This window comes from Heterodontus francisci, chromosome 38 (genome assembly GCF_036365525.1).
Source record: "Heterodontus francisci isolate sHetFra1 chromosome 38, sHetFra1.hap1, whole genome shotgun sequence".
Classification (NCBI taxonomy): Eukaryota; Metazoa; Chordata; class Chondrichthyes; order Heterodontiformes; family Heterodontidae; genus Heterodontus; species Heterodontus francisci.
Window position 1 is genome coordinate 37,642,590 of NC_090408.1, and position 18,214 is coordinate 37,660,803.

At 44.4% G+C, this 18,214-nt stretch overlaps 1 protein-coding gene across 1 annotated transcript in view; it reads right to left on the reverse strand.

Moving 5' to 3' along the window:
- Positions 1–18,214, reverse strand: part of nox5 (NADPH oxidase, EF-hand calcium binding domain 5) — a 54,071-nt gene that overhangs the window by 16,861 nt on the left and 18,996 nt on the right. The window contains exons 6-15 of the mRNA XM_068018360.1: positions 17,181–17,356; positions 14,834–15,016; positions 12,664–12,796; positions 9,832–9,974; positions 8,541–8,699; positions 6,390–6,544; positions 6,094–6,177; positions 3,461–3,659; positions 3,115–3,159; positions 1,538–1,662 (exon numbers count right to left, since the gene is read on the reverse strand). Coding sequence (XP_067874461.1) covers positions 1,538–1,662; positions 3,115–3,159; positions 3,461–3,659; positions 6,094–6,177; positions 6,390–6,544; positions 8,541–8,699; positions 9,832–9,974; positions 12,664–12,796; positions 14,834–15,016; positions 17,181–17,356 — 1,402 coding nt within the window. The remainder of the gene's footprint in view (positions 1–1,537; positions 1,663–3,114; positions 3,160–3,460; positions 3,660–6,093; positions 6,178–6,389; positions 6,545–8,540; positions 8,700–9,831; positions 9,975–12,663; positions 12,797–14,833; positions 15,017–17,180; positions 17,357–18,214) is intronic.

Consider the following 18,214-nt stretch of genomic DNA (forward strand, 5'->3'; position numbering starts at 1 on the left):
AGAGCTCCATGTGACTGGAACAAAGTCAAGGAGTTTGGGTATTGGAGGCCATTATGCTCACTTCGCATGATTTTCCAGTCCATGAATGGATGGAAATCATTGCTTATGCTCACCTCTGTACCTGATACTGCAATGTGTAGTCCTATCACCTAATGCTCTGTGTCACGACTGCTAACTTGTGAAGTTCAACCCTATAATGGAATTTACTTCTTTGAGCATTTTGGGCTAGAAATTCGCCTCCGCTGTGGCAGAAAGCGGATCAGCTCCCCGTTATAGCACCTGATATTCCATTCCATTGCGGCGGAATGGGCAGCCGATCAGATGGCACCTGCTCCGTGTCACCACCCGGGACAAATTTCTAACTCTTTAACACTTATTGGGCAACACATAAAAGTTCAAGGTAAATGGCATGCAGCCATGCAATAAACTGCGGGTACATGAAAACTGTTAAATTGCATTTCCATTCTCAGATTGAATGATGGTGCTCAGTGATAGTTATACTCAGGCAGTCTTCCTGGGCATGGGTTTACACTACAACTGGCCCCTAACTTGGCACTAAATGGGAAATCTTTACTCCAAGAGACCATAGGAAACATAGAATATTTATGGCACAGAAAGGAGGCCATTTGGCCCATCATGTCTGTGCCTATTGAAAAAGAGATATCAAACTTAATCCCACTTTCCAGCTCTTGGTCCATAGCCCTGTAGGTTATGACACTTGAAGTGCATATCCAAGTGTTTTTTTAAATGCAATGAGGGTTTCTGCCTCTTCCACCCTTTCAGGCAGTGAGTTCCAGACCCCCACCATCCTCAGGGTGAAATGATTTCTCTTCAATACTCCTCGAATCTTTCTGCCAATTACTTTAACTCTGTACCCCCTGGTTATTGACCTCTCTGCTAAGGGAAATAGGCCCTTCCTATCCACTCTATCTAGGCCCCTCATAATTTTAAAGAGAGGATGGCTTGTCTGGGAAATGGTTGACTGTCACACTGGTATAGTAAGACATGTTCTTCACAGGTTGAAGGTGGGGTATGTTGTTGGAACAGAATGCAGGTAGCTGTGCTGTGCTTCTAACTGTACTTTAGCTTTAGCTGCTGCCTTTTGGATGAGAAGTTAAATCGAGGCCCCGTCTGTCCTCTCAGGTGAATGTAATAGATCCCATGGCACTATTTTGAAGAAGATCAGGTGAGTTCTCCCCGGTGTCCTGGCCAATATTTATCTCTCAACCAACATCACCAAAATGGATCGTCTGGTCATTATCACATTGCTGTTTGTGGGAGCTTGCTGTGTGGAAATTGTCCACTGCATTTCCTACATTACAACAGTGACTACACTTCAAAAGTACTTCATTGGCTCTAAAGCACTTTGGGACATTTGAGGTTGTGAAAGGCACTATATAAATGCAAGTTCTTTCTTTCGTTCTTTAGCTGACCTGGGATGTTGACACTGGATTACTGCAATGGAAGGTTGTCTCATTTTGACGCACACACTCTGTCACACTTACTCGTCATATTGTTACTTAAGGTGTAAACCCACCTGTACATGATGCTTTGCAAAATGGAGGCAAATGGGGTGATACCAATACCAGCTCCAATCAACACTGCATGCTCCGAGGTGAAGATTGTCCTGGTTGGTGTGCCATATGGGCCATCAATGTAGCACTGGCAAGGAATATTAAACATTCATTAATGGGCATACTTTTAAATGAAAAAAGATATAAAAACTGCATTATTCCTTTCAAAGAGAAACAAGATTATAGTCCAACTATTTGTCTGACATCAATGGGACATTTCAGATCTCTAGGGCTGGATTTTCCTTCCGGGTTCAGGACCCCAATGCCCGGATAATTTCCAGGTCTCGACTCTGTGCCATTATGCCAGGGGTGAATGAGCAGCACAATGAGCAGTTCTGGGACCAGCACGGAGGTGGGAAGCTGCTCCACACTGTAATGTTGAAAGGCAGACGGCAGCCATGACGGGACTTGCCGTTGCCGTGCAAAATGGTGTAGGCAGCAGATCAGAAGGCAAGCAGCATTACAGTGCAAACATGTGGCCAAACGATGAACAGGAAGGCAGGTGAAGCACTGTTACAATCACACTTTTAAAAAAATTTCCTTGAATAGTTATTGACATTAAACAATGTCCAACTGCATTGTTCCCCACAGCTACTCAGGGCCACCAGACCATGCGCTCCTCCCACTCTTCTCTTTGAAAATTCCCTTCGGGCTATCCCCTGCCCCTTAACAAGCTCCTCAAGGAGTTTAACAGGCAGTTAATTGGAAGTGAGCGGCACCCGGCTCCTTACCCCCGCCCGCCCTCTCTTTGAAAATTGCAGTGCGTTCTGGAGACGTCGGGATCCAGAGTTTTCTGAGAGCATGATCTTCAATTTGCACCCTCACCCATGCTCAGTTGCACTTCAGGCCTTGACCATGTAACCTATGCTGACGCTCTAGTGCAGAGGGAATGCTGCCTTGTCAAGAATGCTGTTCTTTGGGTTCCAAGGTTCCTTTGACAGCACCTTCTAAACCTGTGACCTCTACCATCTAGAAGGACAAGGGCAGTAGATGCGTGGTAACACCACCATCTGCAAGTTCCCCTCCAAGTCACACACCATCCTGACTTGGAACTATATCGCCGTTCCTTCACTGTCACTGGGTCAAATTCTTGGAACTCCCTCCCTAACAGCACTGTGGGTGTACCTACCTCACATGGACTGCAGCAGTTCAAGAAGGCAGCTCACCACCACCCTCCGAAGGGCAATTAGGGATAAGCAATAAATGCTGTCCTAGCCAGCGACACTCCCATCCCACGAATGAATAAAAAAATTTGTCTAGCTTTTCTGATGTTTCAGGTGGATGTTAAAGATCCCAGCAAAACATAAAAAAGAGCAGAAAATTCTCCTGGTCAACATTATGCACTTAACCTGAAAAGGTCATTGTTGTTTGTTGGGCCTTGCTGTATGCAAAATTATGACATGTTCATGTATATGACAGCAGTGAGAATACCTGACAGTGATTTAGTGCATCTGAAATAATTTCCTGTTCCTGAAAGATGTGATAATGCACTACATAAATGCACTTTAAAAATTCATTTTGAACGTTAAAACCTTTTTACCTTAATGTTGCAGTATCGATGATTGTCACTCAGTTTTGCAGAGACCTTAAAAAACAAGTGATAATTACTGAGTTAGTGATAACATGCAGTTGTCGACGCCGTTTTGTATATTCATCTACGCTCTGTGTTTTTCTTCCCTAATTTTCTCCCCTGCTTCCCTGAAGGTGCCTAGTCATGGTGAGGTATTGGTCTATGGGTATCAGTAGCCTTTGAAGTCAAGTGAGCACCAGAGCTGATTCTAACTTTATCTGATATCTCCAGCAGCACACTTCCAGCACCAATCAATTAGGATAGGTGTAATCAGTAGGAGGTTTCCTTGTCCACATTTTATTTGATGCCACGAGACTTCATGGTGTCCGGAATCAATGTTGAGGACTCCAAGGGCCACTCTCTCCCGATTGTAAACCACTGTGCTGCCACCTCTCGTCAGTCTGTCCTGCTGGTGAGACAGGACATACCCAAGGATGGTGATGGAGGAGTCCTGGACACTGGCTGTAAGGGATGATTCTGAGAGTATGTCTATGTCAGGCTGTTGCTTGACTAGTCTGTGGGACAGCATCGAAATTTTGGCACAAGTACCCAGGAGGACTTTGCAGGGTCGACTGGGTTGGGTGTGCCTTTGTTGTGTCTGGTGCCTAGGTCAAGGCAGGTGGTCCGTCCAGTTTTATTCTCATCAGACATTTATGTCGCGGTTTTACGAGGCCATTTCACAGGGCAGTTAAGAGCCAACAACATTTGTGTATGGCTGCAGTCACGTATAGGCCAAACCAGCTAAGGACAGCAGATTTCCTTCCCTAAGGGACATTAATGCACCAGATGAGTTTTTACGACAATCCAGTAGTTTCATGGTCACCATTACTGAGACTAGCTTTTTATTCCAGATTTATTCAATTAATTGAATTTTAATTTCCCAGCTGCCATGGTGGGACTTGAATTCTTGTCTCTGGATTACTAATCAGTAACATGACTACGATCTACCATTCCCATGTAGATATGTTTTTATTACTAATAAACAACAGCGCTCAAAGAACATGTTAAAAGCCCCCTCTGCCTTTTCAGGTGGATATAAAAGATCCCACAACACCATTCGAAGAGGAGTGGGGGAGTTCTTCCCAATGTCCTGGCCAATATTTATCCCTCAACCAACAACAGATTATCTGGTCATTATCTCATTGCTGTTTGTGGGAGCTTGCTGTGCACAAATTTGCCGCCAACTTTCCATGCATTACAACAGTGACTACACTTCACAAAGTTCTTCATTGGGTGTAATACGTTTTGGGATGGCCTGAGGTCATGCAAGATGCTATACAAATGCAAATTCTTTCTTTATTTCTTTGAGTCATCTCAAGGCTGGTCTTGTGCATCACCTTGTGGACAATTCCAGGACGACATGTGCAGAAGGGAATCGCATGTGATGCAAATAGAACAAACGAAAGGGGATAAAATAAAATTTAAAATGCAGCGGTGATAAAGAATGATAATTAATATGCAGGCATGAAAGCAGTTCCTCATGTCAGTCCAAGCGAGTACAGTGTGCAGTTGGAGATAAAGTTGCTTTGCTGGAGGGCTGATAAATGCAACAACAGATCTTCAAATAAACAACTTCTCTGCAGCCTCTGGTATCTCTGCATTCCAGTTTAATTAATGGTTTTTTTTCTCCAATTGTATATATTATTCACAAAAATTTTAAAAGTGCCACTTACAGGACTGATGAACTCATACTGCCCCATCACATGAGATTCTGATGCCTATGTCGTGACATCTCCACCGTTAAGTTGCTAAGTTACAATTTGATTCCACTCTCCCCCCTTGCTCTGTTCCTAAGATACACATCTAAATGATGCCTTGCTGACTTCACCCAACACAAACCCTTGGAGAGAACTTTTACAAGAGAATAGTTCACTTGATCGGCCCCTTGCCAACTGAGTTCCATATTTACCCGTTCATCATGAGTGCACTGTGGCTGCAGTATGCACTCTGTACAAGATGCACTCTAGCTAAGTTTACTTCAACAACACCTCCCAGCCCTGCAACCCCTAACAATGAGCAGCAATGTCATGGGATTACCATAACCTCCAAGTTCCCCTCCAAGACACACACCATGCTACCTTGGATATATATCCCCATTCCTTCATCACTGCTCGTTCAAAGTCCTAGAATTCCCAACCAAACACCACTGTTGGAGCACCATCACCACAGGCACTGCAGAAGTTCAAGGCCAAGGTTCATGACCACCTTCTCAGGAGAACTAGTCATGGACAATAGATGCTGCCTTCCCAATGTCTCCCACATCCTGAGAGCAAAAATAAGTTTGGCCATGAGGATGGGGGTTATCACAATTAACCTGATCCTTTCCTTACCCAAGCACTATACAGGTGCAGGAATGACAACACGGTTATCAAGAGTTCTCCCAACAGGGTTGACCCCCCTACTGTTCCACTCCTTCCCCCCCACTCACCTTGTTTTCTTCCATCCCATAGAAGTGTTTCTCCAGCTTGACAGTGCCAGTTTTGATGAAGGGTCCCACTCTGAGCCTTAACATTTCTGCCTCTTTCAGATGTTGATTTGAACTTGGATGCATTTCCAGAATTTTCTACTTGACTTCAGGGGCAGGATTTTAGTGCTGATATAAGGGTGGGAATGGAGGCGGGCAGACGCAGAATTTCCCGATGCCTGCCGGCGTACTGGTTCCCAACCACGGTCCTGACTCCCAGCCATTTTCCTGGATGCCAAGCGGGCGAGGAATTTTCCCACAAGAGGCAGGTAGCTTGATAATGCATTTAAAAGGCCAATTAAGGCCATGGATCGGAGGCCGACTGAAATTTTGCAGACGGCCTGTGGCTTCCCCTCTTCCTCCCCCAGCAGTGTCAGGAGCACGGAAGGTGCCTGGAGGTGACCTCCCAGTGGCAGACCCGGGGGCCAGCACTCCAGAATTACTGAGGCCTCCCCCCCAACCCCGCCTGCAGCCACCATACCTACCTGGCCACAGCTGTGGCCACTGGCCGCTCTGTGGAGAGGCTCCCCTTCCACAATGGTGGTCTAGCAGCTGTGGCCATTTCTATTCTTCAGTTTTATAAGGAGTGCTGAGAGGGCACCTCAAGATGGAGGCTCTCTCTCTCTCTCCCTTACCTGCAATGGCAGGCTGAAGCTCCTTCAGTGCTGGAGGGCCTCATGTTGGCCCTCCAACTTTGAGAGCCGCCCGCCATTTTTAATTGGACAGCAAGCTGCCCTCTGGCACTAATTGGCCAATCCTGCAAAAATTGCTGTCGGGTTACCGTTCCTGACATGATGCGGGGTTGAGACCCATATTTGATTTGTACTTCGGTGTCCCAACCCCAAAATAGAACATTCTGCCCCAGATGTCCAACATCTGTTTCTCTTTTTTCCTTTTCATCTTAAAGCACTTAAATAACTGCAGTGCCTCAGTGATCTGGTGTTTAACAATGAGTTAGTGTACTGCTAGTTGATTAGTAAGTAAACCTGCTATCAGCCAAAATGCCAAAAACCATTAGTTAAACAAATAATGAGCTGAAAGTGGGGCATTCACAACTGCAGCCAATAGCATCTAGTAAGTTTTAAATTATTTATTTAAAGATGAATAACGTATTCCTTTAAACTAGCACATTCAATATTACAAGTAGAATTCCTATACAAATATTTTGGCCTAGAAATTTGATGGCGCCACGCCCATTTGGGTGCTAAACAGGCACTCATGTCTCCAATGTGGCAGACAGGAAGCACGACTTACTACAGGCATCTAGGTCCTGTACAAGGAATATTTGCATATTCATTATTCATCTTCAAGAATACATTGGTGCATTGGAGAATTATTAGAGAAGGACAACAAAAATAATTCCATGACTTAGATTTTCTAAGTTATTTATTACATGGAATTTACAACACAGAAACAGGTCATTCGACACAACAGTCCATGCTGGTGTTTCTGCTGCAAATGAGCCTCATCCGACCCTACTCCATCTATATAATAGAAGCAAAATACTGCGGATGCTGGAAATCTGAAATAAAAACAAGAAATGCTGGAACCACTCAGCAGGTCTGGCAGCATCTGTGAAAAGAGAAGCAGAGTTAACGTTTCGGGTCAGTGACCCTTCTTCGCAACTGACAAATATTAGAAAAGTCACAGGTTATAAGCAAGTGAGGTGGGGGTGGGGCAAGACATAACAAAGGAGGTGTAGATTGGACCAGGCCACATAGCTGACCAAAAGGTCATGGAGCAAAGGCAAACAATATGTTAATGGTGTGTTGAAAGACAAAGCATTAGTACAGATTAGGTATTAATGCACTGAATATTGAACAGCAAGTGCAAACCTGAAAAAAAAAACTGTGGGTAAGCAAACTGAACAAACTAAGATGAAATGAAATAACTGCAAAAAAAAGATCGTAAAAAATGTAAAAAAGAATGTAAAAAAAAAGAAGAAAAAATAACTAAAAATGAAAGTAAAATGGGGGGCTGTCATGCTCTGAAATTATTGAACTCAATGTTCAGTCCGGCAGGCTATAGTGTGCCTAATCAGTAGATGAGATGCTGTTCCTTGAGATTGCGTTGATGTTCACTGGAACACTGCAGCAATCCCAGGACAGAGATGTGAGCATGAGAGCAGGGGGGAGTGTTGAAATGGCCAGCAACCAGAAGCTCAGGGTCCTGCTTGCGGACTGAGCGGAGGTGTTCTGCAAAGCGGTCACCCAGTCTGCGCTTGGTCTCCCCAATATAGAGGAGACCACATTGTGAGCAGCGAATATATACTACATTGAAAGAAGTACATGTAAATCGCTGCTTCACCTGAAAGGAGTGTTTGGGGCCTGGGATAGTGAGGAGACAGGAGGTAAATGGGCAGGTATTACACCTCCTGCGATTGCAGGGGAAGGTGCCATGGGACGGGGACGAGGTGATGGGGGTAATGGAGGAGTGGACCAGGGTGTCGCGGAGGGAACGATCCCTTTGGAATGCTGACAGGGGAAGATGCGACTGGTAGTGGCATCACGCTGGAGGTGGCAGAAATGGCAGAGGATGATCCTTTGGATATGGAGGCTGATGGGGTGGAAAGTGAGGACAAGGGGAACCCTGTCACGGGTCTGGGAGGGAGGGGAAGAGGTGAGGGTAGAGGTGCGGGGAATGGGCCGGACACGGTTGAGGGCCCTGTCAACCACAGTCGGGGGAAATCCACGGTTGAGGAAAAAGGAAGTCATATCAGAAGCACCGTCATGGAAGGTAGCATCATCAGAGCAGATGCGTCAGAGACGGAGAAACTGGGAGAATGGAATGGAGTCTTTACAGGAGGTAGGGTGTGAAGAAGTGTAGTCGAGGTAGCTGTGGGAGTCGGTGGGCTTATAATGGATATTAGTAGACAACCTATCCCCAGAGATGGAGACAGAGAAGTCCATCTATACCCTGGTCTGCTTCATACCTCCCTGAGCTGATGGCCATCTGTACTATCCAGTTTAATGTCGACTTCCAAGGGCTCATTCTGCCAGCTCCTGTGTGGTTTGTATGATGTCAGCTCCACTGTGTCCTCGGTGTTGGTCGCTACTGAATCATTAGAGGCAGTCGAGTTAGAAAGGTACCCCTAGAGATAGCAATAAAGCAATAAAAGAACCATACCTAAATAGTGTAGGAAGGAAGGATTGTTAACTGCAAGGGCAGATAACTAGAAATGCACTAAATAAAGAATAGCATGCAGTCTTAATTATATGTTACCAGGCACATGTTGGATGTTGAGATGATGCCATAAACCATGCGATAGATCTTGACGCAATAGTGTAAAATGGGTCACTAATTTTTTAGTTCCATTGAAGTCAATGCAAAACAGGCTGCCTACTCGCTACCATCCATTATACAATATCGCACAGCCAAGAGCTACCCTCATGAGGCTGAAGCTCAAGCAATTTATCAGTGTCATCTCAACTCCTCAATATGTTGTTGCCTAGGAACACATGGGGGAACAGTAGTATGTGCAAACTTAACATCACTTAACATTCTTTATAGCTCTCTTGGGCTATCTCTTAGGCACTACAGATGGAAGACTCCAGCAATCGATTCATGAAACTTGAGCAGAAGTGACTTGAAAGGAAGATGTAATGCACCATGCAATTTGCATAGAAGTGTACTGTACCATGTAACTTCAATAGAAATGATACTTGGATTTGCATCAGTTGTAAATTCAGGAATTTTCCCCGAGGATGGTTTTCCCAAACTTACCAAGTGTTTTCACTTCAAATACCCTGGGGCAGGAGGGAAGAGTCTTAATGGCAGGAAGAGGGTCAGGGAAATGATTGGCTCAAGACTGATATGTTGATATTCCAATGAGTAGGTCAATGTCCTTTCCTGCAGGATATAAGGCCATTTTTTGCAGGCATAGCACTAACACATTCAGGTAATGGTTAATAATTGCAATAATTGGCAGGTACAGGTTTTGATCCACGGGATTTGGAGTATTTAACCTGGAAAGTGTCAGTTAGGCTCATGCAATGTTAATGGATACATTAGCAGCACTAATGATAGGGTTGCAAGGTTTAAATCTTAGCACAAAGTTGACCAAGTAAGAGTCAATATGTGAACTAGGTACATCAATCGTAAAAATATGCAAAGTTGCCAACTTTGGAAAAGAGTCTAAACCTGTTAATAAGACTTCGGTTATAAAACCGGGGTTATAGCGAGAAACAAGTTCACTGAAAAACAACAGAAACAGGAGGGCAGACCTGTGCACACTTCAGGTGTTTCTTGTTCCTCAGGTTTTTTGTCAGCCGCTTTGGTTCATTGCCCAGTAGCTCAGGTTGTCGAAAATATTCATATAGTTGGTTGGTCCACTGGCCAAGGGACCTGACATGAAGCCAAATAGTGTCTGCAGATTAAAATAAGTGCAAGCATCACAACCATCTTTCTTCATTCTGGCAACTGCAATGATTCAATTAACAGTCACAAAGGTCTGTCACTAGATGTTGCTCTTCGCACATGGTGGGCAAGCTGTCACAAACTCAACATTCTGCTCAACATTCATGTCTTCTCTAAGACTGGGAATGGTGCGATCAGTTGGCTGGATATTTATTTTGACACTGCTTAAAAAATATTAAAACCAAAGCTTTAAGCAGTGGCTTCCTCGACCATTCAGCTGATAAATGTACAGAAATAACGTTTAATCTCCAAGTTGGCTGATCTCATCCAAGTGTGAGTAAGGGCAGTGCAACTGGACTCAATATTCCGAGCTAGAGAAGGGAGAATTCAATCCATCTACTGACCCCTGCTGGAAAGTGTGTGAAGATCAAGTGAGAGCAGGTCTGTGCTTGGCTAAGATTTTTCCCTATGTTTGAATAGTCGGCTAACATTCACTGTGTACTGCAGGGCAATTAAAGCCCACAGAGCTGCACCTTTAGGAGATGAGGTGTCCATAACTTAGCGAGGAACAAATTATCTTGAGGACCAGTAGGGTTTTGATGGTCAGTCAGTGTGACAGATCTTAACAGATCACAGTGGCATTGTAGAAATCCTTCTACATTCCCACAGGGAATACCTGAACCAAACAGACAAAGAAGAGCCAAGTTTTGAGCTATGTTTTGCCCTAAATTAGTTGAGCTCAGCTGTGATGGTAGCAGAGGCTCAACTGTAGGCCTCAGTACCCATGGGTGAGGCAGAAGAAAGTGGATTAAGAGTCCACCCTGAACATTACCCAGTGTCATCTGTTCAAAATGGGCAATGACAATGGACCCTGCAACTGAATAGTATCCCAACAAATCATCAAAACCCGTGTGAATAAAGATCCATTGGACATGGTGTTGGAGGTTGGACAGAGTCCAAGGCCTTTGTGAGATAAACAGAGGCAGAAAAATTTGGCAGAGAAAGTTAGCAAGGAAATAATTTTTTAGAAAAGAAAAATGTAAAATATACACCAAAAATTTAAACTCAGTGCTAGTTTTAGCTTGGCGATGGAAATGTTTTATTTGTTCAACACACAAAGAGTCATCTTTTGGGCCTCCTTATCTCGAGAGACAATGGATACGCGCCTGGAGGTGGTCAGTGGTTTGTGAAGCAGCGCCTGGAGTGGTTATAAAGGCCAATTCTGGAGTGACAGGCTCTTCCACAGCTGCTGCAGAGAAATTTGTTTGTCGGGGCTGTTGCACAGTTGGCTCTCCCCTTGCGCCTCTGTCTTTTTTCCTGCCAACTACTAAGTCTCTTCGACTCGCCACAATTTAGCCCTGTCTTTATGGCTGCCCGCCAGCTCTGGCGAATGCTGGCAACTGACTCCCACGACTTGTGATCAATGTCACAGGATTTCATGTCGCGTTTGCAGACGTCTTTATAGCGGAGACATGGACGGCCGGTGGGTCTGATACCAGTGGCGAGCTCGCTGTACAATGTGTCTTTGGGGATCCTGCCATCTTCCATGCGGCTCACATGGCCAAGCCATCTCAAGCGCCGCTGACTCAGTAGTGTGTATAAGCTGGGGGTGTTGGCCGCTTCAAGGACTTCTGTGTTGGAGATATAGTCCTGCCACCTGATGCCAAGTATTCTCCGAAGGCAGCGAAGATGGAATGAATTGAGACGTCGCTCTTGGCTGGCATACGTTGTCCAGGCCTCGCTGCCGTAGAGCAAGGTACTGAGGACACAGGCCTGATACACTCGGACTTTTGTGTTCCGTGTCAGTGCGCCATTTTCCCACACTCACTTGGCCAGTCTGGACATAGCAGTGGAAGCCTTACCCATGCGCTTGTTGATTTCTGCATCTAGAGACAGGTTACTGGTGATAGTTGAGCCTAGGTAGGTGAACTCTTGAACCACTTCCAGAGCGTGGTCGCCAATATTGATGGATGGAGCATTTCTGATGTCCTGCCCCATGATGTTCGTTTTCTTGAGGCTGATGGCTAGGCCAAATTCATTGCAGGCAGCCGCAAACCTGTCGATGAGACTCTGCAGGCACTCTTCAGTGTGAGATGTTAAAGCAGCATCTACACAAAGAGTAGATACAAAAGAATGTACATCCCTCACACAAACCATGTAAGGAACAGCTCCTGAATGATACATGGGCCAGTATTGTTTTTTAATGGGTGGAATAGAAGATGGGAGAGTAATTGGCATAGGATGTACATTGGAGCATGGCACTTTTTAGAAACAGGAAAAGGCCCTAAGAGCTGGTTCCTTTTTCACAGGCCAGTCCCATCCACCTGTTGCACTTTGGACCTTCAACCTGTTCTCTCCAAAAACACATCCAATTGCCACTTGAAACTATATATTGTCTACTTCACTGGACTTTCCTGGCAAATTATTTCACAGTATATCATCCTTTGGGTAAGAACTCCTACTTGACATGCATTCTTGCTCTTAAATTTGTATTTTTTATCTTGCATCCCCTGGTGTTTGAATGTATTGTCATAGTGATTAAGTGGCCATGATCAACATTTTTCAGCTTTCTTGATAAAGTTTGAAAATGTCACTTAGGTCACTTTGATGCCTTTTTTTCCCCCCCCATAGAGGTTCATCCCAACTTCCTTGATCCACCATCATAACACAAGTAAGGCACAACCTTTCTGATAGCATACCTTGCTGTTCTGGAGCACTGCTGATTGTAAATGGATGCCACTCGTACTTAGCTATTGCTGGAATGTTGACATACACATAGTCTCCTGGCTTATAGTGGAAGAATGGTGATCTCTTGATAACTAGATGGGTTACCTGAATATTAAGAAAGATATTTCCATTACAATTTCTTAGTACTGAAATCACACTGGGCTAACGTGGTGAGTCGGGCTCTGCACTTGCCTAACTTCCCACCACTGACCCCAGTGAACTTCCCATGGTTAGCCTAATTTGATTCTTTTCCCTCAGGGTCCTGGTATTGCCTCGGCAGAGGGTGGCACAGGAAAATCATTGCTGAGGCAGATCTGGGGCATCAGCGACAGCTTAAAGGGCCAGCTGCCACCCAGGCAGATGGAAGAATGGGGAGAAGCCTATTACCTGGAGAGAGAACATGAGTAAATAGCAAAGGCAAATGCAACATTCTTCTTCAAAACGGTATTTGGGGGTAACAACAACAACTTGCATTTAGGTGAGTGATTTCAAAGTAGTAAAACATCCGAAGATGCTTCACAGGAGTGTTATCAGAAAAAGGTTGAAACTGAGCCACATAAAGAGATAATAGGACAGGTGGCTAAAAGCTTGGTCAAAGAGGTTGTCTTAAAGGAGGAGAGGGAGGTAGAGAGGCGGAAAGGTTTAGGGAGGGATTTCCAGGGCTTAGGGCCCTGGCAGCTGAAGACCTGTTTGCAAATGGCAGAGTGATGAAAAGTGGGGATGCACAACAAGAGGCCAGAATTTGAGGAGCACAGTGATCTCAGAGGGTTGTTGGGCTGGAGATCACAGGGATAGGGAGTGGGGAGGTCAGGGAGGGATTTGAAAACATGGATGAAAATTTTCAAAACGAGGCATTGCTTAACTGGGAGCCAATGTAGGTCAGCGAGCATAGAGGTGATGGGTGAATGGGACTTGATGCAAGTTAGAACATGGGCAGCATGTTCTACCCTCGACGGAGGGTAGAACATGTGAGGTCGGCCAGGAGTGCATTGGAATAATTATGTCAACAGGTTACAGAGGCATGGATGAGGGTTTCAGCAGCAGATGAGCGGAAGCAGGGGCAGAGTTGGGCGATGTTATGGAGGTGGAAATAGGCAGTCTTAGTGATGATGCAGATATGTGGTCAGAAGCTTATCTTGGGGTCAAACATGACACCAAGGTTATGAACAGTCAGGTTCAGCCTCAGACAGTTGCCAGGAAGAGGGATGCAGTCAGTGGCTGAGGAAAGGAGATTATGACTGAAGACAAAACCTATTTTCACTGCAGAGGTGAATTTGGCCAACCTTGTATAACAGTGGGGATGGGTGAATCTTATTGACCGCAAGCAAGGCTTGTAGCTACTAAGGCACAACAATTAACAGCTGATACAATAGCAGTTATGTCAGAATTGCTTCAATCCATCACTTGGCTGAGCCAATGTTAGATTAACATAAACCAAACAAGTAGGCACAAAAAACTTGCATTTATAAGATAGTTTATAGTCATCATGTTTCAAAGTGCTTCATCCAGTAAATTACTTTAGCGCCTCATCCTCCGTATTGCCCTGGACTATCAGCCTAGTCTAACCCACAATGTTCTCACCCAGAGGCAACAGTGCTACCAGCTAAGCAGACTTGTCATAGTAGCTGCTGAGTAAGGGAATTTATTTAGGAGTTTTGGTACATGGATGACCAGATGAGTTATCTATATCTTGCTTACTTTAGACCCCTTACACCAAGGTCCCAGCACCAATCTTCAGCCAGGAGACTGGATGGTGTTTCCCTGCTTCAGATTTATGGAAGATTTTTTGATCCTTCCTCAAATCGATAATCAAGATAATCTGAAGTCTCCACCAATAAAACTGGCTAGTGATGGCAAGCAAATTTAAATACCAGTTAAGAGACAGATTTTAAGCAACTCTTCCATATTGAATTCAATACTGGAAAACCCAAGGCCACATCAGTCTGTCTATCGTCTTCAGTGAGAAACCTAGATTCAGGTTCAGGTCCCATACTACAATGCACTACCTCAGTTGAAAAGAGTAACAGAGGATGAGACAAATCAAGGAGCAATGGTCCTATGCTCCATTTGAAGGAAGGGTTATCTAACTATTTATCCACTCATTGATTGACCAGTGAGAACAGACATTGGAGTATTACTTACCTTAGATGGCAGCAAGTTGACCTCCACAACCTGAGTGCCACCAATTCGTGAAACTGTGATTCCAACTATTTTTTCCATAAGGAACAAGAACCCTGAGACCACAAACCACTTCCAAAAGTTGGGACCGTGAAAGATTAACAAAGCCCAGACCCAAATATAGCTCAAGTGGGTCCAATAAAACACCTGAAAGAGAGGGTTTGGGATGGGGGTTAGTCACCTTCGAAGTTCAAACAACTGGGAAAAATTCAACATCAAACAACCTACAGTAAATGTCTTGACTATCAGTGGTCACACAGAGGATGAGTAATGGTTTGTGAATACTGATCAAAAACTGTCAATCACAATAGATATGTATACATTATTAATAAAAGCAGCTGTCCAGTGATATCAGACTCTATAAAAATAGAGCTTGAATTATTCTGCAACATCTTGCAGAAAGCTGACATCTTTACAATGTTAGCATTGTATAACTTGCAAAACACAATCAGCATCTCTAAAGACAATAGTAATCATTTGACACAACTTTTCTGGATTAAATACCCAGGTGTACAGTTCAGTGCTGGATGAGCTGTTGTCAATTGGGTTATCTTAGGAAGGACCATCCTAAGCTTTTCGCTACTTATTGTACGTAGTTCAAGTAGTTGCCCCACTTATGCAATGTTGTTTAAACATTCCCAAAGGCAGGTGGTTGTTGCCCAGCTCTGCTCGCAACCAGATATGCAGAGAGAGAAAGTGAGTACATCACCAGCTTACAGCTACAGGGACTGAGTAGGTAAACCTACTCATAGCAGGAGACGGTGGCATAGTGGTAATGTCACTGGACTAGTAATTCAGAGGCCCAGGCTAATTCCCCTGTAGCCACAGGTTCAAATGCTACGAAAGCAGCTGGTGCAATTTAAATTCAATTAATTAATAAAAAAAGTCTGGAACTGAAAGCTAATGAAACTATCATCAATTGTTGTAAAAACCCATCTAGTTCACTAATGTCCTTTAGGGAAGGAAATCTGCCATCTTTACCTGGTCTGGCCTACATGTGACTCCAGACCCACAGCAATGTGGCTGACTCTTAACTGATCTCTGAAATGGCCCAGCAAGCCACTCAGTTGTCAAGGGAAATTAGGGATGGGCAACAAATGCTGGCCTTGCCAGAGATGCCCACAGCCCATGAAATATTTTTTTAAAAACAAGCAGTATCAGGGGTACAAGATCTGGGCTTAGGGCCATAAGGAGAATAAAGACAGAGATACACAGAGACGGCAATTATCTCTACAATCTTGGTGTTTTTCTGCCACAACAAATAACTTGCCCTAACTACTATCTTGTAATCCACTGGCAGGTAGTAAGTATAGTCGAGATTAGTACTCCAATTAGCTGTGTCTCATTAGCAATGATCTGTTACTGTTTTAGTCCAGGGGGAAGAGTGTGTTTGTTAAAGCCTCGTAATACTTGAAAAGTACGTGACTGCTTGAAGAGAAGAGCAAAGGCCCTTTGTTAGCACGCCAGTCTACGACACAATGGAATAGCAGGAACAAGGCTCACAAGCAAACCTTTCTGTACTACTCAGTTCCGCATCTCCTCAGCTGCCTCATTATGAAGAATCATCAACTGGTAGGCAATTCCCCAAATGGGTAAGGAGGGAGATCATCATTATTGTTGCTCACCTCCAATACAAAGGCTCAGATTAGTGTTCGGACAGACCTGTGAGTAGTTTGCCTGCCATCTTCAAGTTGAAGGTGAATTGTGGACCTGGGAAGAGTGGGAGCAAATAACTTGAAATAAAAAGACTGTGTTCCCTCAGCAAAATGAGAAACAAAAGTGTGGCTTGAACAGTAGTGTAGTGTAGTGTAGCGATTATGTTGCAGGACTAGTGATCCAGAGGCCTGGAAAAATAATACAGGGAGTGTAAATTCAAATCCCGCCATGTCTGTTTGAAGCTGTTGGATTATCATAAAAACCCAATTGATGCCCCTTCTGGCCTCCACTCCCAAACTAATTGGCCATATAAACTTCATTAATGCTGGGTCAGATACCTAAAACACCCTACCTAACACCATTTTGAGAGCATATGGACTACAGACTATTCTAGAAGAAGGCCACAACCATCTCAGGGTGGGTGGTAAACACTGGCCTTGCCAGTGATGCCCACAAGCTGTGAGCAATTTTTTTTTAAGTAATACATCTGAACAGTAATGCCTTAATGTAATGGGGGACCGTGGTTAATAAGACAACCAGCACCGTCCCTCCTATCTTGAATTGGCTTGCTTCAGTAGTCGACTATCGATGACCAAATCATTACGCTTGATTATTAAATTGAATTCTAAAGAACACTAACTACAGTTTCTTATACCTCAAAGTGTCCACTCCTGCGAACAAACGTGCTTGAACAAATTAACATCAAAATGATTAGAAGCAGCAAAATTACTCCAGTAATAGAGGCCATTCCATAAATCCAACCAATCCCAGGCCTTGTTGTAAAGAGATACTCCCACAGCCGGTAGGTTCCATCATTGTGAGTCAATTTCACTGAAAAATGAAATAAATCTCAATAAACATGCTACCTAGTTATAGAACATAGAACATTACAGCGCAGTACAGGCCCTTCGGCCCTCGATGTTGCGCCGACCTGTGAAACCATCTGACCTACACTATTCCATTTTCATCCATATGTCTATCCAATGACCACTTAAATGCCCTTAAAGTTGGCGAGTCTACTACTGTTGCAGGCAGGGCGTTCCACGCCCCTACTACTCTCTGAGTAAAGAAACTACCTCTGACATCTGTCCTATATCTATCACCCCTCAACTTAAAGCTATGTCCCCTCGTGTTTGCCATCACCATCCAAGGAAAAAGACTCTCATTATCCACCCTATCTAACCCTCTGATTATCTTATATGTCTCTATTAAGTCACCTCTCCTCCTCCTTCTCTCCAACGAAAACAACCTCAAGTCCCTCAGCCTTTCCTCGTAAGACCTTCCCTCCATACCAGGCAACATCCTAGTAAATCTCCTCTGCACCCTTTCCAAAGCTTCCACATCCTTTCTATAATGCGGTGACCAGAACTGCACGCAATACTCCAGGTGCGGCCGCACCAGAGTTTTGTACAGCTGCAGCATGACCTCGTGGCTCTGAAACTCGATCCCCCTACTAATAAAAGCTAACACACCATATGCCTTCTTCACAGCCCTATTAACCTGGGTGGCAACTTTCAGGGATTTATGTACCTGGACACCAAGATCTCTCTGCTCATCTACACTACCAAGAATCTTCCCATTAGCCCAGTACTCTGCATTCCTGTTATTCCTTCCAAAGTGAATCACCTCACACTTTTCCGCATTAAACTCCATTTGCCATCTCTCAGCCCAGCTCTGCAGCCTATCTAT